The sequence below is a fragment of the Ostrea edulis genome, chromosome 5 (genome assembly GCF_947568905.1).
Source record: "Ostrea edulis chromosome 5, xbOstEdul1.1, whole genome shotgun sequence".
Lineage (NCBI taxonomy): Eukaryota > Metazoa > Mollusca > Bivalvia > Ostreida > Ostreidae > Ostrea > Ostrea edulis.
The window spans coordinates 8,573,768-8,600,006 of NC_079168.1; the positions used below are offsets into that span (position 1 = coordinate 8,573,768).

General features: G+C 33.8%; 1 protein-coding gene across 1 annotated transcript; it reads left to right on the forward strand.

Moving 5' to 3' along the window:
- LOC125649188 (N-alpha-acetyltransferase 20-like) lies at positions 1-24,456 on the forward strand. The gene is made up of 6 exons (XM_048876476.2): positions 1-264; positions 1,970-1,994; positions 2,826-2,916; positions 7,534-7,663; positions 12,053-12,189; positions 23,227-24,456. The coding sequence occupies exons 1-6, from the start codon at positions 212-214 to the stop codon at positions 23,310-23,312; spliced, it is 522 nt and encodes a 173-aa protein (XP_048732433.1). The 5' UTR covers positions 1-211; the 3' UTR covers positions 23,313-24,456.
- Positions 24,457-26,239: the final 1,783 nt, after the last annotated feature.

Genomic DNA, 26,239 nt, shown 5'->3' on the forward strand with positions numbered 1-26,239 from the left:
AACATTGATCCCGATGTTTATTAGTAGACAATCTGTTTTCTTGACATTTAATCCTATATCTTTGAAATATCATTTAGTTATTTTGAATCATGGCTATCTAGGACATAATTGTTTGAGATCACTCAACAACTATTACTGTTTAATTATGATCGGGATCGACATTCTCATTAGCTGATAAAGCCTGTTCAACAGCTGAAGTGAACAGGGGAAAATGACCACAATTCGTCCGTTTGTTTGTGACGATTTATTTAGATTTAACAATGTGTATGTATATTTCTATTTTCCATTTCTTTAGAGTTATTATATACCTATATATTTGTTGGGGACAAAACTGGTAAATACACATAACAGGCCTAAGCCATCACGCTCTACTTTAAGTCGACACTGGGCCTAGATTTGTCACTCACATATATATATATATATATATATATATATAGATAGATATACCATAACATCACAAGAGAAAACATACAAAATACACCCTCGCCCGCTTTAGACTCTGTATTCTACCAGGAATGTGCATGCCTATTTACCGGCAACTATCTGCTTGCAATCTCCACAACTGGTCCAGGATATTGCCAGTATATCTTCAGCATCTACTTGCTATTTGAGAAGCAGACAAAAGAGACCTGCACAGGAGCAAATTAGGATCGCTCGTGTAGCTCTACACCCGACCAAAGCATATATAACAATCCCTCATTGTCGCCTAAGGTCAATAGGTATGTAAACTTGGTCAAATGAGACTATTCATTTGGTCGGATGGAGAGCTACAAGATAGTGATGGGACATCAGTTCATCTTAATAACCGATCATCGGTTGGAATCGGTTACTACTTCCGATGCGATTATACACATATTTCTATTTTAAAAAGCATAATTCATGGGTTTTTTTTATTTCATTTACATATGTATATTTATAAGTAATAATGTTACACATAAATGTGATTATATATAAATTTATGTTTGTTTAAGAGTTCATTGTAATTTTTGTGCTTTATATATCTATAATACATGTATTTCAAATGCAGCTTGCATCTAGTATGATCCTCTTAAAATTATATCAAATATCCATTCTCAATGACCATGTAGTGAGTGACAGTGTGGCGAGAAAGCAAATTTTAATGACTTAACTAAATGGTGGAGAGGTCTAGCATGCTCATCACATGCTGCTACGATCTTTGGTTCTACAGGTCATGAGTTCACCCCAGGCAGGGGGAGAAGTGGGTATCCACTTATAGTATTTTTTTTATGTGTTCTGTTTTAAATATTTCTTCACTTAGTTATGTTTGGCTCCACAGGTCATGAGTTCAACCTATTAAATATTTCTTCACTTAGTTATGTTTGGCTCCACAGGTCATGAGTTCAACCTCTTAAATATTTCTTCACTTCAAGCAGACATGTTTGTTTGTTGTGTGTGTATGTGTTTTCTACGTTGTTTAGTTGCTTGTGTATTTTCTATAGATATATATATGCACCTTTTGATTCTGTAAGTTTCTAGAAGTGGAAATGGATTTAATCCAGAATACATTGTATAAGAAATGTATATACATAATCGATCATCAGAATCAGTAGCTTTTTCGTCAACAATTGATGTTTTCTGATTATCGGTACAACACTACTACAAGAGTTATCCTAATTTGCTCGTTTGCAGTTCGGAGATCTCCAGTTGATCTCTTTCGTCTACTTCTCAAATAGCAAGTAGAGACAGGAGACATACTGGCGATACCCTGGGCCAGTTCTGGGGGTGGGGAACGAATAGACCCCTGGGTGTTTAACCTTGATCAAATGTGAGACGGAGAATAAGAAAGATACTTTCAGCAACAATTCAAGAGACTCTAACTGCAAATTTCACTTTAAAATTAAAAAACCAAGAATTGATTTGGAAAATCTCCAATATGTAGAAATGTTCTTCACTTTACATCGTCCTTCTAACAGACATATTCATGTACGTGGATTATTTCTACTTTCAGGAATTTGGATCCATTAACAGAAACTGTATCCTTTCATGAACCAACATGATTGTAACTCACTGAATGCTGTAAAATCGTTGATTTCTGTAGATATTTAGATTTCATGGTTTTGTGTTATCGTCATATCCACAAATTTAAATCCTCCGTGAAGAAAATATTTTTGTTTTTTTGTTTTTCAATGAGGGACTTCTGGGATTGTGTCAAAGAATTTTTCTAGATGAATGTTCAGCTTTCACTTGGACATTTTTGTGCACTTCAATTATTAGAGCTCACAGAATTGACAGTTTATTTTAAGGCGAGGTTTGGTATTCTCCAGGTTCTATGAAGAATTCGTTTTTAGGGTTTGTAGGGGCTCAAATTAGGCCTCATTCCTAATGCTAACACCAGGTATTTTCCCAATTTTGCTTTCAAATTCCATAACAATGAAACAAGTCATAACAGGGTAGCCAATCTTTTTCACAGGCTCACAGATTACAGTTTTGCCTCAAAATTGCATAGTAAACCTACTTTCTTTGGCCTCTTCTTATTTAATTGAGTTTAGCTTTAACCAAATTGAAAGTCACAAGGAATCCAATTATACCTTAATGCACTGGTTTGGGATACAAAGATCTAGAATGGGGACTGTGGGTCAGAACCCTTATATTTTACTAAGATATGATTATGTTTTTGTGACTATTTCAGTGTAAGTCCAGGTGTAAAAAGGACCCCCCCCCCCCCCCCCCTTGTATAGATTAGAGGCTACATGGGAAATATTATCAGTAACGGATCTTGAAAAATCTTGGAAAAATTTGAAAATACTTGTGCGGATGTACACACCCACGTACTTAATGAGATGATTGAACCTTATCTGTGACAGTATGGACTTCCATTTTACATGCAGTACTTGGCCAGATGGCCAGAGTACTTTCAGACGTGCGAGTCGGCTGGAGGGAGGATTATGGGATACAGTAAGTAGATCAGAAATACGTGTATTGTTACGTAAATGTTTTCATTCTCGGAATTTTCTGACTGGTGATAATTCTGTCTATACCTGATAAACTGATGGTAAAACTTGTAAATTTTCTTCAGTTGATCAAACAAATGTACAGGGTTCGTACAGGTCCTTGAATCCTTGAAAAGTCATGAAATTTTAATTTGAAAATTAAAGGCCTTGAAAAGTCATGGAAATTAGTATTGTTGCCAAAAGTCCTTGAATAGTCCTGGAAAATTATATAAATGGCAAATTATTTTTTATTAGGTGTTAAAAAATCATCAATCATCGATCTTTTGTTTGTCTCCCGGTGTTGTTTTTCTATGTCAAACTGTTTCTTCCCATTGTAAACAAGGAACCATGCAGTTAATGTTTAGCATGGTTTCCTATTTAGTATGTAGTTTCCGGCCTGCCTAATTGAAGATTATCGCTCTTGCACTAGGTCATCTAATAGAGAAAAAAATAACAAAACATCGTTTTTCTTACGTTATATCTCTACTGCACGATACAAAACACAATTTAATAAATCCCATCTTAAAAAACACAACAAAACTACGACACAAAACGCACGCGATATCCAACACTCGTACACTTTTTTTTTTACCAACGATAAACACGGAGAACAAACGCAATCCACTTTTAAAAAAATAATGCACTAATATTAAGATCACATTTATAACACTAAATGATGGCACTAAAATCACGTGCACATCAAAAAAAAGATACCAAGGGATTTTAAAATGTTCACTGAGCTAAATGCCTTGCACGAATCGGTCGATAGCACTGGGCAGTTTGATCGGCATATTTATGGACGAAATCTAACAAATCTCAAACTATTATGTCAAAATAACTGACAATTGTTTTAATTGAACACTACCTTTTCTCATCTAACTATGTCCAAGCTGTTTTAACTGTGCTACGATAAATTTTGTCCTACATGCTGTCCGTAAATAGAGTTTTAAAATCGAAAGCAATCACAAGATGCTAAACATGCATATAGTTGAGATATTATTATTTCTTTGGTCATCAAAGTGTGAAAAATGAAGAAAATTTTATTGAGTACAATTTCTAAATAAACATCATTTAATTGCTTATCACTGGCTTCAATACAGGGTATTCTGCTAGATCTATCAAAGCGTGATCAGTCAAGTGTCTCTAATCCCCGAACAGACCAGGAAATTTACATGGTGACTGCCTGGGGCAGCCAAGGTGTGAATGACTTATTATTTTGAGAATCCCTATTGAATAAATAGGGGTTTATTACATTTTTGTCGGAATATTTACAACATAATACCGAGTCCCGGCATCTTGGGACAACGTAATAACGAGGTCTATTTATTCTAAGAAAAGGAAAAGCCTAATTGAAGAAATAGAGGAAATGAAAGCTAAGAAAAAAAGGTTTGAAAAGGACATTAGCACTTTAGAAACATCAGCTGTTGAGTATGCAGGAAGAGAAGGAAAACTCACATTTATCGCGAAATCAAATGCCATGAGACGTTAAAGAATTAAGAAATACATTAACATTATAACCAGGTTCTCTGTTGGAGAAAACTAAAAAAATTTGGTCACCTATACATGAAGTGAGGTTCACAAAATCAACTGGTTTTAATACCAGCATATTTAAAACAAGAAAGAAATGGAAATTTAGTGTCTTCAGTCATTTTGAGATGTTGGTGCATTCTTTGGTACCCATCAATGAATAAGTGGTGACAACAAAGTTGTTTTTATAGGTTGCAGTAGAGTAGTGTGGAACTTGAGAAGCTTAGAATATGCTATTTTTAGAAGTCATAGTATCACATGCCAGCTATATAAATGCAGGGTTTGACATTTACTTTTTTGAGCGCTAGACCAGTTGGGCTACTTCAAACGATTTTTACTAGACCTGACTTTATATCCACTAGCCCTGACCAACTTTCCAGACAAAAACTGATAGTTTCTCCATATTTAAATACTTTATTTAAATGACAAACGTTAAGTTTGAACCAAAACGTATTTAATTGTCTAAAAAATATCTAAGTCTCGTCATTCAATTTGATTTTCAAACACGTTTTCTGTTTCTTTAAATTCTACCCGTCACGGATATTCTTTAGTCTATTTAGTATAAAATGACCTCAAGCGGCTTTTTATTTAATTTATATTTCATAAGCCCTGCTTTGTTTCTTCCTAGCCTTTTCTTTTTTCTCCTGAGAAGTCGTATTTAAATATAGAGACATTCCCGCACATATGTCAACACCGATAAATAGCTGTTTACGACGTAATTCATTAACTTGATAAACACTTTATTATAGTCAATTCAAATAAACCGTTTAAAATTAACATCGAGTAGATGTCGTGAAACACCGACCGCGACATATTTATTAGAACTAAAAATAGAGATTATTCCATCACACGGTTCAAGATTGCTTGCAAACTCTTTACAGTTATTTTCTTTTAGTTAAGAATAAAATATCTTATGGTTTAAAGTAAAGTTTCTTGTTTATTTCTTTGACACGACCAGTCGGACTAGTAAATCGACATTTTACCCGACCGGACCTATCATTTAGTAGACTCGGTCGGTCAGACGTGCCTTAGTGTCAAACCCTGAAATGTGTCAAAAACTTGTGGCATACATAAATGTGATAAGAATATTTGATAAATAATTGATTAATGATGCATAATTGTCTATAATTTTGGGCATGGAATTTTTTTTAAAAATCCTGGAAAAGTCATGGAAAATAGGAACAAAAAAGGTGTATGAACCCTGAATGTAGTACTTCACATTACACATCTGATGTTTTTACACGAACAAACATTACTGATGATTTTGCATGTACATATGTAAGACTCTAAAGTGCGATGGTCACCCCAAAGTGCGATGGTCACTCCAAAGTGCGATGGTCACCCCAAAGTGCGATGGTCACGCCAAAGTGCGATGGTCTGCGCCAAAGTTCGATGGTTTGTTAACATTACAGACGCCAAAGTCCGATGGTGCGGAGTTTAGTAACGTTTGTGACGTCATTCTTAACGTCTTTCAAAATGAAACCGAATAAATGCAACATGGACGACAGCAACGGCAAGGTTTACACTGTTGAGGATAGTGAGAACGGCAAAATACATTTGTTGTAGAACTATCTACTTCGCCCAAACATTCTTTGATTCATGATCATTTATTACTTGTGACGTACACGTAATAAAATCCTGGGGATATGTGATAATGCAAAACATTCTTCACGATTTCGCGCTGGAAAATTTTGTGTTTATTATGACGACAACTAGATGGTAACAAAATAAGTTGAACTTCTTATTTTTTATGCATGGATTTGCACTGATATTTTAGTGAAAAAACACACGGTTGGTACATTCTGTACCAAAACACTGTGTCGTTTACAAAAACCAATGGATTTCGGCGTGTCACACCATCGCACTTTGGCGTGTCAGACCACTGCCCTTTGGCGCATGAGTGTGGACCATCGCACTTTGGTGTGTCACACCATCGGGGTTTGGCGTGACCATCGCACTTTGGAGTCCCATCGCACTTTGGAGTCTTACACTGATTACTTTGGAGTCTTATTACTGATATATACGTTTTTATTCATGTTTTAAAGGAAAGTCAGCCATTATGACAATGTAGAATACCTCATTGATAAACATATTCAATATTAAAATTGTTAAAGACCTCTCATCTTATTATTTCCTGTGTTGTTTTTACCAGATATCAAATTGTTCCCAGCCATTTCATCATTTTCCATTCATTTACTATCACACAGAGAGAAAAAATAAACAAATAATGATTGTAATCAAGCATGACTTAATAAACAAAAACAACAAATTTATTTACAAATGAAGCAACTGCAGTAATGAACATTTCCTGGTACATGTAATTATCTACAGGTTCAACATATAGTCAAAAACTTATTACTTGTGAAATTAAAAGTTTTTATGAAATTATCAAAAATGATCATATCTTTAGTCTTTGCCGAAAGCTGATTCTTCAATTTAGACATGAGGCTGATGAAAAAAATCTTATAGATTACCTTATCGCTGATATAATTTTCCAAATTTTCAATTCCATTTGAAAGATCATGACTTTCTCTCTTGAAAAACTAAGTGAGAATTTCAATACCACTGGGTTGCCTGATGCATTTTGTCAGGCACTTTACAGGATTTTGGGAGATTTATAAAGATAGATGCTGTACATTCTTTATTTTACGCGAGTTCTTAATTCGGCAAAATGACTCGTATATGTCAAATCATATGAATTCGCGTATGTTAATCTTGTTAATTAAGAGTTCTTAATTCTTACATGTATTTTACAACAGAAAATTAAAAGTGAGTAATTTTATTTCACAAGTGATGCCACTCATGAAATTACGCGATAATAAATTCATTACCTATATTTAGGAATTTTCAGTAACTGTGTAAAGACTCAATTTTCATTGTAGAGTTATCACTCTTTTGTCACATTTTGTTATTCAAATATTGTCTTCCTTTTTTAACATTGATCCCTCCGAAGAATATTCAGGGTAAACTATTCGTTGACATACTTAAAATCAAAATATTTTTAAACATAAACATATAGTTTTATAAATAAACGTACCTTGGTTGTAATTTTCAGTCATGGGAAAAGCAGAAGGTGGTGGAGAGAAGTGGCATGGTCATGTGACCGCCCTGACAGTGGCCCCCGAGTTCCGTCGCCTGGGTCTGGCCGGAACATTGATGAATAACCTTGAACAAATATCAGAACAGTGAGTATCAGTAAGTTGTATATAGTGATGAAAGCGAATCAGTTAAATGTACTCACATTATATAGTGATGAAAGTGAATCAGTTAAACGTACTCACATTATATAGTGATGAAAGCGAATCAGTTAAATGCACTCACATTATATACATGTAGTGATGAAAGCGAATCAGTTAAATGTACTCACATTATATAGTGATGAAAGCGAATCAGTTAAACGTACTCACATTATATAATGATGAAAGCAAATCAGTTAAATGTACTCACATTATATAGTGATGAAAGCGAATCAGTTAAACGTACTCACATTATATAGTGATGAAAGCAAATCAGTTAAATGTACTCACATTATATAGTGATGAAAGCGAATCAGTTAAATGTACTCACATTATATACATGTAGTGATGAAAGCGAATCAGTTAAAGCTGTATGACCCGATGTTCATGTATTATTTTTGTACATAATTACTTTAAAGCAGATTAATTACTTTATAAAGTTATTAACTTTCCCTTAATTACATGCTTGAAAACATCTGCATGTAAAAGAAAACAGTGCGAATATTATTTAGAAAGTAAATATAGTGGCTACATATATAAATCATCCCATAATAGACGTCTATAAATAGACCCACGCGCGTCAGGGGAATCCCAACATGATGCATTAACTCATACGCAACTGTCTAGTTTTAAGGCTGAAAGAGTGTAAAACAACGAATTACTAAGAGATATTTGATATTTGTATTTCTATTAAACTTACGGTACGGTACTGTTATAACAAAATACACAGCTTTACACAGATAAGACCACCGATGATCTGAAAGTTTGAACTGGTCACGTGACTGTCACTTGAAATGGCAGAGTGACGCGGTTATTTGTAAACATCGATTTAAAATCAAATTATTTGGGTTAAAACAGGTGAAATAATTTATGATAGGTCGTACAGTCTCATAACTACATACGTGCGATGATTTAATAGCGTTTTTACGAGATGGGAAAAAATATTGTAATTCGGACCATACAGCGTAAAATGTACTCACATTATATAGTGATGAAAGCGAATCAGTTAAATGTACTCACATTATATAGTGATGAAAGTGAATCAGTTAAATGTACTCACATTATATTGTAATGAAAGCGAATCAGTTAAACTTATCTATAGTAGATCCATACTCACATTATTATATAAGTATAGAAAGTGTATCTGGTATTTATTTCCATTCATTAGAGTTAAATCTAAAAGATCATCATTTACAATATATAGGTCATCGTACTTTTTAAGAAACAAGACATGCATAAACAGAATAATATATCAACATCAGGAAATAGCAATTTTCCTAAAACATCATTATCAAAATTTCACGAAAACTGATTATAATGATATAATAGTATTAATAACAATTGTGAAAAATAACGAAATCTATCACATAATTGACTTGATAAAGAAATCTATGAGAACAGAGTTATTGTCCTTGGATTCAATATTTTAAATCATATATCGTTGATTATTGTGTCCTCTTTGAAATATTGTATTGCACCTGTCTATTGGTGAGTCGGTCAGTTGGTCTGTCAGTCTGTAGACTAAGTCTTGTCCACTCAATATCTTAAGAACTCTTTACTTGACAGATGTAAAACTTAATGCACTGTCAAATCTTAAGGAGTAGCTAGATGACCCAAATGATTTTGAGATCACATGGTCAAAGGTCAATCCACTCTGCACATAGGAAGATAGTGTCTGCTCAATATCTTGAGAACTCTTAATTTCTTTGACAGACATCAAACTTGGTACACTGGTTCATCATAAGGAGTAGATGAACCCTATTGAATTTGGGTTCACATGGTCAAGGGTCAAACTGAACTTAGTAATATATAGTGTCTCCTGTGTAGTTTGAGAACCAGAACCCTTTACTTGACAGACACTTGATACACTGGTACATCTTAGGAAGTAATTACTCATTTAAAATAGGCTTAAGTATAAGGATATGCCAGTGTATAGTTACGTGTTTTTTTCTTACTGTCCTGTCCTCCTTTCTTCTTTTATTTGTGAGTGCTTGTTGTATGAATACTGTTAAATTTACATACCTATAAAATACCCCATACCCACTGGTTAGGTTGGAATACAGGAGTTTGTAGAATCCTAACCCAATAAATGCCAATAAACAATTACCACTATTCATTTTGAGGTCACATGGTCATAGGTCAAAGGTTTCTGTGCATAAAACACTTATCTAAAAAGTTAACAAAAGTAATAAACAATTAACAGTTACTTTAGTGGAATTATTTTGACTGTTCCCAGACGGATGGATGGGCGGGTGGATGGATTGATGTATAGATAGGTAGACATTGGAATGATTGATCCCTATAGGTCCATGCATTATTAGCAAGTGAAATAAAAATAAAAGTGTTTTCCATTAAGCTGCAATGTTTTCCTTAAGGACGTCTGCAACGTTTCTCATTAATACAGTGATCCCCCGTTATAACGCCAACATTTGTACCTCGGCAATTTTGGCATTATAACGGTGGTGGTATTATATCGAGGGAGGGGGTAATGTGTACAGCTGTCTTAAGAAATCAAACAAATTTTATCTACTACATCAATGTGCAATTAGATTTCGGTGTATCCACAATACTCAGATTTCAAAAACAATACTGCATATTTGAACTCAGATGATTATTGTTTACGTAACAGTTATTATAACACACACACACACACACACACACACCCCGCAACAAGTTGTGGGGGGGGGGTATACTGGAATCGGGTTGTCCGTCTGTCTGTCCGTCCGTCTGTAGACGCAATGGTTTCCGGGCTCTAAAGCTTTATCCTTACCACCTACCGTCACCATATCATATATATGGACTACCCATGGGATCAAGATGTTCCCTATTGATTTTGGGGTCAAAAGGTCAAAGGTCAAGCGCACTGGACATCGAAGTAGCAGTATGGTTTCCGGGCTCTAAAGCGTTATCCTTTCCACCTACCGTCACCATATCATACATATGGACTACCCATGGGATCAAGATGTTCCCTATTGATTTTGGGGTCAAAAGGTCAAGCGCACTGGACATCGAAGTAGCAATATGGTTTCCGGGCTCTAAAGCGTTATCCTTTCCACCTACAGTCACCATATCATACATATGGACTACCCATGGGATGAAGATGTTCCCTATTGATTTTGGGGTCAAAAGGTCAAAGGTTAAGCGCACTGGACATCGAAGTAGCAATATGGTTTCCGGGCTCTAAAGCGTTATCCTTTCCACCTACAGTCACCATATCGTACATATGGACTACCCATGGGATCAAGATGTTCCCTATTGATTTTGGGGTCAATAGGTCAAAGGTCAAACACACTGGACATTGAAGTAGCAATATGGTTTCCGGGCTCTAAAACGTTATCCTTTCCACCTACAGTCACCATATCATACATATGGACTACCCATGGGATGAAGATGTTCCCTATTGATTTTGGGGTCAAAAGGTCAAAGGTCACGTGCACTGGACATCGAAGTAGCAATATGGTTTCCATTTAAATTCTTTAATGGCTTTTTTCATCACATGGAGATGCTGTGTTCCTAGATACCTTTTGAATCATAATACTGAAGTTTTACCTATTACCAACACCCTTTGGGAAATTGGGGTAAGCGCGGGATATTCTTAGTGAGCATTGCTCACAGTACCTCTTGTTTATTATCTGCTCCAAACTTTGATACTGGGAGGACTAACGACGGATAATTGGTTAAGCCTGCTCACTGAAATTTTCCTGCCGTTGATTGGCGATAATTAGCGGGGGTGATTAAAACGGTAATTGATCAAATCGTACCTGTAAATAGGTTGGCGGATGGCGTTATAACGGGGTTTTACATAGCGAGGAAAATGGGACTTTGAACTTTTTTGGCGATATGCGGGGGTGGCATTATAACAGGTGCCAATATAGCGGGGGATCACTGTATATAATTTTTCATGACATTTCATGTACAATTCACTTGTAATCTTTCTCTTTTCTTTAATAAAAAAAAAACTTGAGAGTATATTACCATGTCTGTTTTGGAGTTTAATAGCATATTTTGATGGATGTTTGCAAGTAAAAATGTTAGGTCAGCTCTTATGTGCTACAGTAATAAATGAACTACAATATTATTACTGTAGCAAAGATGGAGAGAGAAATATTTGGAGCAATCGGGTATCATACCCAGGACCTTTGCATTACTAGTTATGTGATCTAACTACTGAGCTACCTATGCCGATAAACGAAATAGGGTAATATTACTACAGTATGAAATTTAAACCTTTTTCGGAAATCATACAAGAACTTGTCATATCGAGGAGATGAAAAAATAATTTAAAGAAAATGCCAGAAACATCATGTAAGTCCTGAATTGTAGATCTTGATATTTCAGGAAAAAATGTTTTTTTGTGGACCTGTTTGTGAGGGTATCTAATAAAGTAGCCGTCAACATGTACAGGAAGCTGGGCTATGATGTTTACCGGACTGTTCTAGAATACTACTCTGGTGACGTGGATGAAGATGCTTATGGTAAGGGGAAATAATTACTTCATTCTACAGTTGTAGTAAGAGTTATCTCTCTTTGCATCTTGTATTCTTGGTGTGCAAGTTAATGATACATGTATTTAGCATTCAATACCCAGATGAAATGAAGAATGTGTTGTGGATGAAGGTTGATCAATTTAGACGAGTTCATTTATTCCCATGAGTTTCCTTTAGCCAAGATTTCTGAACAGTAGATAAAAGGGAAACATGTTGTATGACTCCACAGTGATGAAACAGTTTAATTCCTTTGCCTTGTGTCTTTAAACATGATGGATTTCTTTACTGTACAAAAAAGAAAACCTTGGCATTCAAAAGTCTGTTGTCATTTGCCATATCTAAATCAGTTAATAGCAAATTCATTAATGTTCCCTTGGTTAAAATTTTTATCTTGTGTAAAATTTACTTCATTTTTTAAATAATTCATCAATTTCAATCTTTTAAAAAAGTGCATTGATTTGATTACATGCCTGCTTTATCTGTCTAGACCTGCTTGTAGTCAGGAGAAAAACCACTGCTATTAACTGAGATTCACACAGCGATAATACCTTTTCATATTCCCTAATTTATTTACAGTTTTCTAGCTAATGAGTAAAGTTGTTAGGTAATATACATGCAACGGTTTAGGTCAGGTAACACAAAAACGTGAAAAGCACATCAACGTTTAATTACGCTCTAATTATGAAATGTAACCAGGTCTTGCAGCCAATTTGCCTAATTGCACCAAAAAAAAATTCCTCAGTGGGGTCTTTATTTTGTAAGGAATTTTAGTGAATTAAAGACAGTTTAATTAGTCTTTAACTCGTATTTGTGGTGCATTGTTCTCAAAGTTTTCCCGTAATTTGCTATTGACGTCAAAAGAAAATCTGCCTCATAACTACGTTAAGATGCTTACGAAATATACCACAGCTTTGTGCCATACCCTTTCAATTTCAGAAGTCGAAATTCTTTTTCATGGGCTTTGATAGACATTATTTGAGAATAAATTGTTGGGTTCAAATATTTAGCAAAAATGTTAATAGGAAATCTGCAGTCTCCATCACTTTCGAGGCATTCTTCATTTTCAGATTAACGTAATAGTGGCTTGGAAATGCTGATGCAAACATATCTAGATGATCTACGCACTGTTACAGTGAACAAATATGTTAAACATTCCATTTTTAAGAACATATGTCTTGCATAGAATTCATAATTGTGTACAAGGGACAAGAATCTTGACATTTGATGTGCTACGATTGAATAAATAAGTTTGTAATCATAGTTTCCTATATTGCTGTCTGTATGATAATAATCCTGTCACTGCTGACTATAATATAGTGATTCTGAGGTCAGAAAGTGATTTCATTATCAAAGTCCAAGGGGATTTGTAGAAACCAAAAAGAAGTGGTATTGGAAAATTTTCATAATTGCTTATCAGCAGTAACCAAACAACCTTAATCAAGTGAATTAAATACTCATTGTCTTTTTACAATCAGATAAACATTCATGATGAAATGATTGAAATTATTTATCTCTAAAAAGTTGCTTGACATTATTTATCTTGAAAATATTTATTGGACATGATCTATGAAGCTCTTTTTGTTTTGATTAATTAAAAAGAAGCTGTACTTATTAATAAAGAAAATTTCATTTATATAATGTTACACATATTAAAACATGATTGATTATTAAAAACATAATTTGAAATGGAATGCTTATAATGACCAGTAATTAATTTATTGTGATTCTTAGACTCTGACATCGAAGTGTCAATTATTCTCCTCGTCTATAAGAAAACAAAGCTATTGGTGCTTTGAACTGCATACCTTAAAATAAAAGACATTTGTGGTTACAAGTTTAACTAGTCATGCTAATATCTTGATTTTTTTAATGGCATATTGAATAACATAATGAATAATAAAAATCAAATGATTTAGACTTCAATCATAATCTGATGTAATATGATATAAAATTTAATCCGATGATACATGACAGCAAAATGAAGCTATAATTATGTTTTATACAGAAAAAGATCATTTGGTGCAGAAATATTAGACTTCAAGATGCTTTCCTATATCATTATGAATCATTGTAAAGTTTTCAAAGAAAATGCAGTTTTTGTATTGTATCTTGGAGCAGATAATGTGATGTGGTTTAATCCATTTGGATGCCGGCCATCATCAGCAGACAGAATCAGGCCACACCCAGAAATGTCTGTTTCCGATTGTCAAATGTTACATAATGCATATTGAGAGAATTGTAAGCAAATGTCTAAAGTCATTTCCATTGGTTAGGCTGACGGCTTGTTTTTTAGCTCTATGAAACTTCAAAAGCTTTTAGTGATGAAGAAGATCGAAAGTTACTCACGAAAAGTGGCAGTCGAAAGTCAAAGTGATAATGTAAAAACATGATAAAAAATATAGAAAAAAAACCAAACAAAAACAAAAATAGTCACAGTGATGTGGTCGTAAGGCATTCTCAATCATGTCGTATTTTGATCCAAATCTAAATAAGGATGTTTTACTACAGAGGTATTTTAGTATATATATTCTAAAGAATTTATACCATTGCACATGGAGCGACCTCAAATTAATTCCATTAAGCCATAGATCCTTACAATGCTGTGGCCCTTTTCACAAAAAATCTTACGATTAAGATAGTTTAAAACACTGTAACTCTTATAATTTTTTGCTCACGTATTTCTAATGAGCAATATATACATTAGTGATAACACTTTATTCTTACTCGAGACACAGTTGCACTCAGTTGAGTATAAGGCAAAAAACAAAATTTTAGTCGTAAGATTTTTTGTGAAAAAATGACCACTGATATCTGCCCCATTAAGAAATGATAGATATTGAAATAGCTAGCTATCTTGAAGTAACAAATCACAAATCAATGAAATATATACAGTAAGTATGAATAACATCAATCTGTCTCTTTAGAATTGTTCCGACACTTTCCCTAAAATTAAAGGTTGTAGTCATAGTTGGCTTTAGGTATATGATAGAGTGCAGTCCCATTAGTTATAAGTTATGCATGCCTGTGCTCTATATTCCTCAATTTTAAAAAACGCTATTAAATGTAAAATACAGTAATTTTTCTTTAAAATCATCATTACAAAAGTTTTTCATATTCATGACATTTTTATAAATTGATAATGTCATAGTATGAATAAATTTTAACTGTTTTTGTAATAATGGAGTATTTTTTAAGTTTTATCTAGTAATCATATACCTTAATTTTTATATTGGGGGCAGAAAATGGTCTCAACAGCAAAATATCTTATTGTCATTTGACGCCTGTACAAACACATACAGGAAGGTATATATATGAAATGAATGAGAACAACAGCGAAATAAACATATGGACATTGTCACTTAGATAGTCGGTAAATATGTACTATTATACATATAGACCGTGCAAAGATTATTAGACTCCAACATTGCAGGGAGAATAGTCATGTTTCTCAGTGCCTCATAATACTCTCTCAAAAAACACTATTTGTTAAAAAAAAAAAAAATGGATGTGGCAAACTTGTGGGTAGTAAGATCATCTTAGCAACTAAAGTAATTGGAGTCATGTCTAGCACAGTACAGGTGATTTTGATTTACTCTGCACTTGTAGGATTCCACAATGAAGCGATAAAATTAAATCTGTGCTTGTAATGTCCGTAACTTTATAATTGAGGAAACCAATCGCATGTGAGCACCGAAACTCACAATTCATTTCAGTGAAACTTATTTTATTGATTTTTAAGAGATTGCCCATGAGATATATAGCTAGTGAAGAAAAATTTTACGGTTTGCAAAAATACTGTGTCTTGCTGGTAGTTATGCATTTTTGCAGTGTATTGAAAAGAAAGAATATTATGTTCATTTCAATTTACAGAATTCTAGTAATGCTGACAAGAGACAATAAACATGCTTGTTTCAATAAGTAGAGAAAAGTGCCAAAATTACCATAGTTACTGCATGCATGTTCTGATCATGGAAAAATGTTGGGATTCAAATTTCTGCAAGTCTTGGATTGTTCCGGTATTTTCATTTTTACCTTTTAACTGTGTTGGAATAAATAGCTGAAATTGCCAGCTGTTTCTACGAGAAATTCAGTTCTCCAGGAAGATAAAGTTGTAGAAATCTACATTATTCCCACTTGAGTTTTGATTGAGGGAAAGAGATTTGCACTTTGTGTAGGGGGTGCAAATGTTAAACATCTTGAAAATACTCTGTTTCCTGATGCTTACAATGTCAATTTTTACAATTATAGAAAAAACAAATGTGTTGTCAATTCACCAGGTTTTCTGAGGATAAAGCTATTTATAAGCCTTAGGCTTGATTTTACAACTGTTATACACAAGTTTTATCTTGTCTGGTTTCCTAAAGCTTGCTAACACCAGGGGAAGTCTTGTTTATTTGTAATTTGACAAAAGTGATGGCTCACAGAATCTTTCTGTGATTGAGGGAAAATCTTGTTTATTTTAGGCTTTCAATGGGCTATACATACACAAATGGGGAATAGGGTTAACAAAAAGTTCTTGGCCGATGTTCACCAAATGAATACTGGTGTCTAATGACATTGAGCTGAGGTTGCAACACTTGTGTTTCTGAAATATTTCAATTATAAACATTTCGAATGTATTAGAATTTGATTATGTGATCTGCTTGTTTATTTCAAAATAATTTTCTTGCTAAAGATTATGTTAGAAATATACAGTACATGTTTTTGTTTATACAACAACAACAACCCCCCTCCCCACCCCACCCACTCACACACCAGTTCTGGGGCAGGGAGTACTACAAAGTAGATGTTCAATCACCATTTTTTTCTGTTGTCAGTTTTGTCTATGGTCTGGATGTTCCTACCAACTCATGGTCAGGATATAAATATATCTATGTGCTATTTTGATGGTTCATTATTTATAGATGCAATATACCTGTAATATTAATAATTAAGGCCTAAGATAAAAAAAAAAATTGCAGCATTTCCACTAACCCAACAGACCCTAAACTATACCCTTACCCTAGAAATTTTGCTAACGTTTTGTTTAAAAGATCATTGAAGAATTTTTTTTCTTGGAGTTGACACTTAGTTATTTTATATCCAAGACAACAGAGAAATTTATTTATTTATTTCCAACCTACCCTAATTTTGACATGAAAGTTGGTGGAAAGATTTATAATATTTTTGACATAAGCAATAATATTTTTCTCTTTATAGTCACACAATTTTCTGGTTTATAAAGACATTACCCATTTAGGAATTTTCAAATGGCAAAAGAAACCACACATCCTATGAAGAAAATGCTATGGATGACTTATTCAATATTTATAGGATGCATTGCACGTTTACTTTTTCACAAAAAATCTTAAGATTAAGATAGAAATTTAAAAACAGTATATAATTTCTTGTTTTATTCTTCATTCATATATTTCTGTATGCATGAGCAAAGCAAAGTACATGTATATAAATAGGTGATAGAACTTCTCTCTCACAGCTTACTTATTTTTCGTTTACTCAGTTGAGTGTGAGGCAGACAAAAACAATTTCTCTTAGCCGATCATAAAATTTATTGTAAAAAGGGCCACTGGTTGTCTAAATATTATATCTGGTTAGCATATAGAAGGTATTTAAACAAGCACTCATTGAATATGATGTATAAGAGGGAGCATTTGATAGAAATCAGAGAAACTGATCACATATGGTTCCAGATGTGGCATTATGCGGTGGCCATATTGTACTTGTGGTAGTGTGGTATTCTCTTTTCGTTTTCACACGTATTTCAATTTTTTGGTATCATTGGAATCCGAGGCTTTGCATCCATCTTCGTCAGTCTATTGTCTTTCCCCTTTGTTGTATGGTGGTGTTTGTTTGGGTGATGTGCTGGGAGGGTTTCTGATTTTATCATCACATTGTCATGGTTACATGTAATGCTTCCTGTGATTTATGAGGAAAGGGGGGGGGGGCTCACATTTTATTAGAAAAACAGCTATTATAACTATCAGCAAGGGATTATAGTCTAAAATTAAATATGAAGTAAAAAGATGCAACAATTTTTTATATATACATGTATATACTTTAAAATTGTGTATTAAAACAAAATCATGTTTCATCTGAGGAAATTCACACAATTGTTATACAGATTTATATGAGCTGATTAAAGAGTTTTTGAGAAGGATTTTACGTGTGAAATTTCAAACAGAGAACAAGGTCTCAGTCATGTACAATGGTACTAATAAAGAGGTTTGTCACAACCAATACACATGTGAAATGTAAAAATCTCTTGTCTCAGAATTGTTACTAAGGAGCTATGTCAAGGCAACAAGGTTAGATATAGTTGAACTGATACAAAGATGTAGTGGGATGAAATATGGAAGCCTTATTTCCTACCATTACATAAACTCAAATCAACATCAAAACATGCGACTTTTCAACACTTTACACAACCATTCCTCATGTTAAATTAAATAAAGACTAGACTTTTGACACCATAGACAGTTGCTTCTTCAAGAAAAATGGGAAAAGGAAAATTCAGTGATTCAAAAAATTACTTTGTTAAACACTACTCTGATTCTGTTGGAATTCCCATGGGCACAAATTGTGCTCCTTTGTTAGCTGACCTGTTTTTATATTCTGATTAGGCTGAATTTATTCAAAAACTTCTACATGAAAAGACAAAAATCTCTAGCTGTGGCCTTTAACTCGACATTTAGATGCATCAAGGATTATTTATCTATTAACAATAATCATTTTCATTCATAATAAATTATGTGGATCTGATATATCCCAGTGTACTCGAAATAAAAGACACCACAGAGTCTTCCACATCTGCTTTGTACTTATATATTTTATCAAACATAGATGCGGATGGCAAACTAAGAACTAAACTTTATGACAACAGAATGATTTGGTACACATACACCTCATGCCAAGCAGAGGATGCCTATCATATCTAAAGGTCAAGGTCGTAGTATCACTTAGTAGAAAGACCTTGTTTTCATTTTCATGATTTTTTTTTATGGGTACAGGTAGCACACCTAATGCTCACGTTATGGGTAATTATCGTTTTTTTAAAGCAGGTCAAAGGTCAATGTCATAAGTAACTGCCCCACTTACATGTCTTGTCACAAGAAACAGAAAACTCCCCAATTTCCTAACATTTCATGTACAATGACCAAGATTTCAATTTTTAAAACATGTTCAAATGTTAAGGTTGTAATTTTTGGTATTCAGGAAAATAGTTTTTTTTACAAGAAATCAATCTACCTAAAAAAAATTCTGTTACTTACAGTTCAAAGTTAAAGCATGTGATTAATTAAGGCTCTGAAATGTCACAGTTAAATTCACAGAGACATGAGATTTCTATGCAAGAATGATACTTTTTTGTAAAAGTAGGTCATGGTCATAATATCAATAGTGGCAATGTGCACAAAATGGTTTTGTCACAAAGAATACACCTGTGAAATATGTAAGACATGTTAAGAGATACTGTTTTTGAAAATGATATACCCATTTTGAAGTGACCCTCAGGCCATGTCCTCTATCCATGGTGGATATCCTGAACAACTGTAAAATCTACATCATTATTAATAGGAATGTGGGTAAAAATCTTACCAGTGTTCCTTCAGAAGATTATTTTGAAATAGATGCGGGGGAGGGGGGGGGGGTTGACCATTCCAACTACCGTGGACTGTCACCTAATTTTAGTACATGCACATATGTTGTCCTGGTTAAAGGATACTCTAGGCCAAATTTTTTAAAAAGATTTTTAATTCCACAAGTTTACACACACCAATCCATGGGCTATTAGGAAAACCTTGTTAAGCCTTTGTCATACTAGGTGAACTATTTTTTAAAAAGGACAATGTTGATTAGAATAACTCAAATTGAAATTATCTCTCTGAATAGGATGAATGATACCTGTATTCCTGTAACAAATGTCTTTTAAACTGATTCATTGTTTAATCATGTTGAAGCATAAAGTTAAAGCTGTCATAAAATTTGGGGGAAATATTGCATTATGTAGATTTTTGACAATAAAATATCCCAAACCTGCAACTCATAACCAATTTCAGTCATAAAAATAACATGTAAACAGAAACTAAACTTCAGTGAAAATCTGAAAATGACGCAAGTTTTACAGAGGTCTAAAAATACAGGACCGTAATAGTCATATGCCTCACTTTCTTCGTCAAACTCAATTACGCATTTGATGGGGTATGTATTTTCTGATGCTGCCAGTGAGCTTCCTTTCATTCCTTTTCACCAGTGACATGTAAATCATAGCAGAGTGAAAGGTTTTATGATGAATAAAAGACAAAGTGCCACAGAGAAACATGACTGAAGATGTAAAGACAAGGGTGCATTTATGTTCTCCATCTGAACTTTCAGAAGATCAGCTCCTACATTAATGTGTCATTAGACACACCAATGGTTGCACTAATTACAGGACTTGCAAGACAGATTGCTGGCTGGTGGTATGGTGATCTGTCTATTATTTATAAATGCCAGAGAGTTTCAGGATGAGAGAAAATCTTGCTCCTGTTCTAATTACCATTACAAATATAAACTGTGTTCATAGCTAAATGGTTTGACCAATTGAAGTGGTGAAGAGAGAGTAATTTCTGACTTCAGAAACACCTGCTAGTCACTGGTACAGTTCCAACATGTATTGATGATTAGTACTAAATCATAAAATGTAGAATTTAGTTGGTATAGAATAGTTTTTTTTAAACAATTGTTTCATTTAGTAATGTCTAGAAGATGCTGATATTGTAAATCTGCTTATTTTGGCTTTACATAATGTTCATATAACAATTAATTTTGCATGTCTATTTGAATTCACAGTAATATTTTTGGAAAATATTTATCATTTGCTTATGCAACGAACTTGATTCATGATTTTTTTATCCACATAAAGAAATCTATTTGCAATTTAAGGTGGCTCACTACACCTAGAGAGAGTTTATCAAATCAGCATGAAATGATTTAATCATGAAAGATATGATATGTAATAAAAACAAATGTCAAAAAGGCTAAAAATATGCGATTTGGAGGGGGAAAACGTGATTTTCAAAAATTTATTTCAATAAATAACGCAAAAAGACACAGGTGGATTTCAACTCTGGATCTGCGGGTCAGTAACCTGATACCTTATCCAGTGAGCTTAACGTAGATATACAATCAATCGATACAAGTAATTTCACTAAACATTTGGATTTTGTGATGTAGTGTCATAAAATGTAAAGTCTTGATGTGGTGAGCTACCTTTAACTAAATATCACAACAAAAATTAAGCACAACTTTTACAGTAATTCATTGGGAACAATTTGTCAATTGTCTTATAATGTCAATGCAGGGTCAGGTGGTCCCTGTAACTTTATGTGTCAAACTGCCAATTCTAATTAGAATATTATACATTTGTTTAATAATTGTACATGTAGTAACACTTACTAAATAAGTATCATTTCTGCCATAAATACCTATTAGTACTTGGGAGACACTTGGAATGGCAATATACTAGCTGATTCAAACATGTGGAGGACAGATGTTGCAATTTTGAAATTCCTTATGTAATTTTTTTTTCTGCATACATTGTGTATTGTATATGCTTCCTGGGTTTTTAGAATGAAGAGAACAATTTCGTGTGGAACATTTTTTTTTTTTTTTTACACCAGAGAAGATTATCTTGAAATTAGAATTCCTACAATTAAGATCCTCACTATTGGCTTGCTGTGAATAAATTTGCACAACTCCCAAGATTCAATTGTCAGATCGTCTGTAGAGCTTCATGTTAATACAATGCACTCAGCTCAAATATTTTATCAGGTCTTCACGTTTGTTTGAAGTATACTGGAATTTTTTAACACTATTGATGATCACTTGAGGCTATTGACGATTTTAAATTTTATGAATGGATGGGATAAGCCTCTGGAGATAGGATAGTAGTTTAAGACATCATGGATTCAGATTACCAGATTTTCATGGGGTGTATAATTCATTCATTTAAATGCGCCTGGTATCTACTGATTATCTAGCAAATTGAAATAACTCATAAAATTTTTTTACAGTGAGAAAAATTGTGTGAAAGATTTATATAGTAGTATATGGATACAATTTGTCTAAATCACTCAAAATTTAACTCGTAGATTATTTTTGAAATTTAATTTTTTTTGTATCCTGATCGTAATTTTTATTTTATTCCTTTTCAAAAATCAATTATCAAAGTTAGTCTTTGGAACACACACCTCAAATTTCTCTTGAAATATGGATGTTGAAAAATGATCATATGTTAAATTATTTTTCATTTTGCGATATATCCTCGGATTCTGGCAGTTTCTGCTTATAGCCAACAGCAAATATCAGAGGGTGCTTTTCAGACTGCTTTTCTGGATCTGCTGTTTCAATGTATTCACCAATATTTGTAAAAGTATTCTGAGGTCAGAGATCACCTCAGTTTCAGCAGGTCTGCTTACAATTTATGAATGTTTTACAGCTGGTCTAGCCAATCTGTAACCTATATTCATGTGGGGCATACATGATTCTTTGTTGAAGAAACTACATGTGTATTAATTTTTACTGAATCTAAACAGAATTCTATAATCTTCTCAACTTTGAAATTTTTGTCGTGATTTTTTTTTCTAGTTATTTATACATACTTCATTTTCAAGAGTTTTATCATCTGATCTGATCATATCATTTCCGTTTTCAATAAACTTGAGATTTTTTACTGAAATTCCAAGACCACTTCCCATAAAATCTATCACTAAATGATATGTAGCTTTTTACCAGTGCATGACTCTTTTTTTTAAAATTATTTTAAATAAAATTCCACGTATTTGTTCTGCATTGCAAGCTTGATTCCTTCTGACTCATAAGGTGGAAGAATGGTAAATTAGTCAACATGCCATTGTCTTTGATTAATTTTTGTTTTCTGGCATGAACATGCTCAGAATGTAAGTGATGAGAGCACCACGTACATATATTATTAATTATTATACGAGTGCTCCATTGTCACTAATAAGGAAGTCTTAATTTTCATTTCAGACATGAGGAAGGCCCTGTCTAGAGACAAAGACAAGAAAAGCATGATTCCTCTGAAGAGACCTGTCCGACCAGACGAGTTGGATTGACCATGAGCCAGGTGGATTACCATGGAGACGAGTTACTATGGATACTGCTAGGGACAGCCATTTTTGTTTTGGTTTCAATTCTGTACATTTTAATCCAAGAACTTGGAATCCCATTTTACACCACATCTACAACTCGATCAGATCTGTGAGAGGAATTCTCAAAAATAGGTCCCAACAGAAGTAAGCTATGTTTCATGTGGTTACCCAAATTTTGGACATGATAATGCTCTCAAATCCTAGATAATTCTGGTGTGATGAAATGTGTACAAGACCTGTTTATTACAGTTGCTGTGGTTTCGGTGGTAGGTTGATTGATGGCCTATAGTTTGACTATTAAAATCGACCACCTGTACTCCATCAGAACCTCGAGAGATAGAACACCTTGGCTTACACTTATCAAATGGTCTGCTGAACAGTCAAGTAGAAATAAATACGACACTAAGCTAAGGCTTTCCAATAAAAATCATATTCAAAATGGCTTATCCTGAAACTGTGTGAAATAATTTTCAAGCTGTAACTTTTATTTTGTAAATACTTACCATGAAATTAAGTGAAGAAAATTGTAGGGGACGAAAACTGAAATGGTTTATTTGTTTTTATTTTATTTTTACGATTTGATATCTGTAGATTGTTTTTATGGATCTTGTTTCCATGGTGACCCACCTGGTGTTTCGTAGTAAGTTTGTAAATAAATAGTGAGTTAGTATGTTGTCAGAATGCGTGCATTATTAATTGTAATACTGTGGTAATTGTTTCATTTGTTTCACAGATTAATGTATTTTAACGAGATTGCTCATCAGTAGTGTTACAGTTCGATATTTTTACTGCTTAACGAAATACATATACCTATCTGAAATTGTAGGACAACTGGAAATTTTATGTTTTTATTGTAAAAGCAAAAATTGCTTATGGAAAATTTGTTGTATGTTTTGTTTAAATTTCACAAATTACAACATTTTAAAGAATTTCCGTTACTCCACCATAAGTGTTTCTACTGCTCTCTGGTGACACAGTGGGTATTTTCAGAAGTATTATAGCTTTTGGAAATGCTCATCTTTGCAATATGTTAGATGTATAACGGTACAAGTTTTGAGAAAATGTCTTTTTATATGAAGCTGTGTTTAAATAAAGTGTGTGATTCTTAGTTTCATATTTCTTCTTTGTTGAAAAACATGCCCAAATGATTGGAAAGAACCTGGAAATAGCACCTTGGAAGAGATTCCAGATTTACTTAATTAAGGAGGAATGCTACACCAGAGAAGTTTGATATGGATGAAAAGTGAAGGATATGTGCAAGAATATTTTGAAATTGAAAACTTTCAAATTTACTTTATTCAGTCAAAAAATTTGTTATAGTAGAAAGCAATCTGAATTTTTTTTTTAAATCCCTCCTGGACTTAAACCCGCGATCTACAGATCAGCAGTCAATGTGTGGACCTACTGAGCTACTCGGCTAGGCAACGATATTTGAAATGAATAGACAAATATTACTGATATTTATATTTTTATCCATGTTTTAAAAGAAAGTCAGCCATTATGACGATGTAGAGTACCTCCTTAATAATCTAACCTCTAAATGACCATATGTCTGCTGCAGAAATCACGTCTGCTACCCGATATGGAGGCAGAGATGCTCAGTCAGCTTCGTTGTTCTAGGAAAGATAAGAAAATCAAAGTCCTAGACAAAGCACTCTGCACCGATTGGCATGGATCTGTAAATATGATTAGCACTCAAATGCTTCGTTAGTTTTACATAATCACTGTCACGTGATGAACGTTTACAACGAGCACAATATCGCGGTGCTTAACGAAGCAATGTCGCACCTTTTGGATGGTATGTTGACTTTGCAGCTTTACCTATGCAAGCGAAAAAATACTTGACGAAAAAATGTAAAATAGCAATATTTCAGATGCTTCGTATGCCTCAAACACGTAATTAAGAAATATGAATGCTCTACAATACAAGTGATATCGCTCACATGTCAGGAGAGTTTGTTCTCAACATTCCATTCTTATCCACCCAGAAAATTTAACAAATTTTTTGGGTATAAATTTATCTACTTGTATATCACGTGTATGTCTGAGTGAATGAAAGGCGCTGAAATCCGAACCGATCTTATGTAATTCGACGAAGTGAATTTGGACACGACAAAGTACCGGCCTGGGAACTCTATCTTAGGATCCCTTTTATGGACTCGGCACACGCCATCCAGGTCGGCGGATTAAGCGATAACGCGATAGAAAGATGATAAAAAGAGATATCGCCTGCACATCTGAGATGACCGATACTAGAGTGGATACCTCGTAGGTCAATATATCAGATCCTGTTGCACAAGACCAAAACGATGGGAGATTAAGCAGGTCAAACGGCAACTAATACGATGTAAGATTATGACATAAGCAATTAATCACTCAAAATTGGGTGAAGATATGCCGCATAAAGTTGGGTAAAATGACAGACTACGGTCTGGGTCGTAGAACCCTTAATTGCTGTTCCTTAAAGTTTATACCAAAGTACTGATAATATCACTTTTATACAGAGGATTATTTGTAACAACTCAGACAAATCTGATCGATATTGCCCATTCCGCCACACCCAGGTCCACAATGACAGTAATTCAATGATATCATTCTCTATTAATTTAGAGAAACATGATACCATATTAAAATTTGCCGACTTTAAAACCGGACCAACGATTGTTTTATTCGCGATTCCTTTCTACTTTTAACTTTGGAAAACATTGGTTTGGTTTAATGGATAAGAAGCGTTTTTATACCCCCTCGCCGCATAGAAACGCGACTTTTCACTTTTTCACCCACGTTCAGTCTATAACTCATGCAAAGTATAATTCGTAGTTTTTAAATGAAAGATATACTTGTAATAAAAATCCACGTGCACCTGCCCGGGCTTCAGATGTGAAATGAAC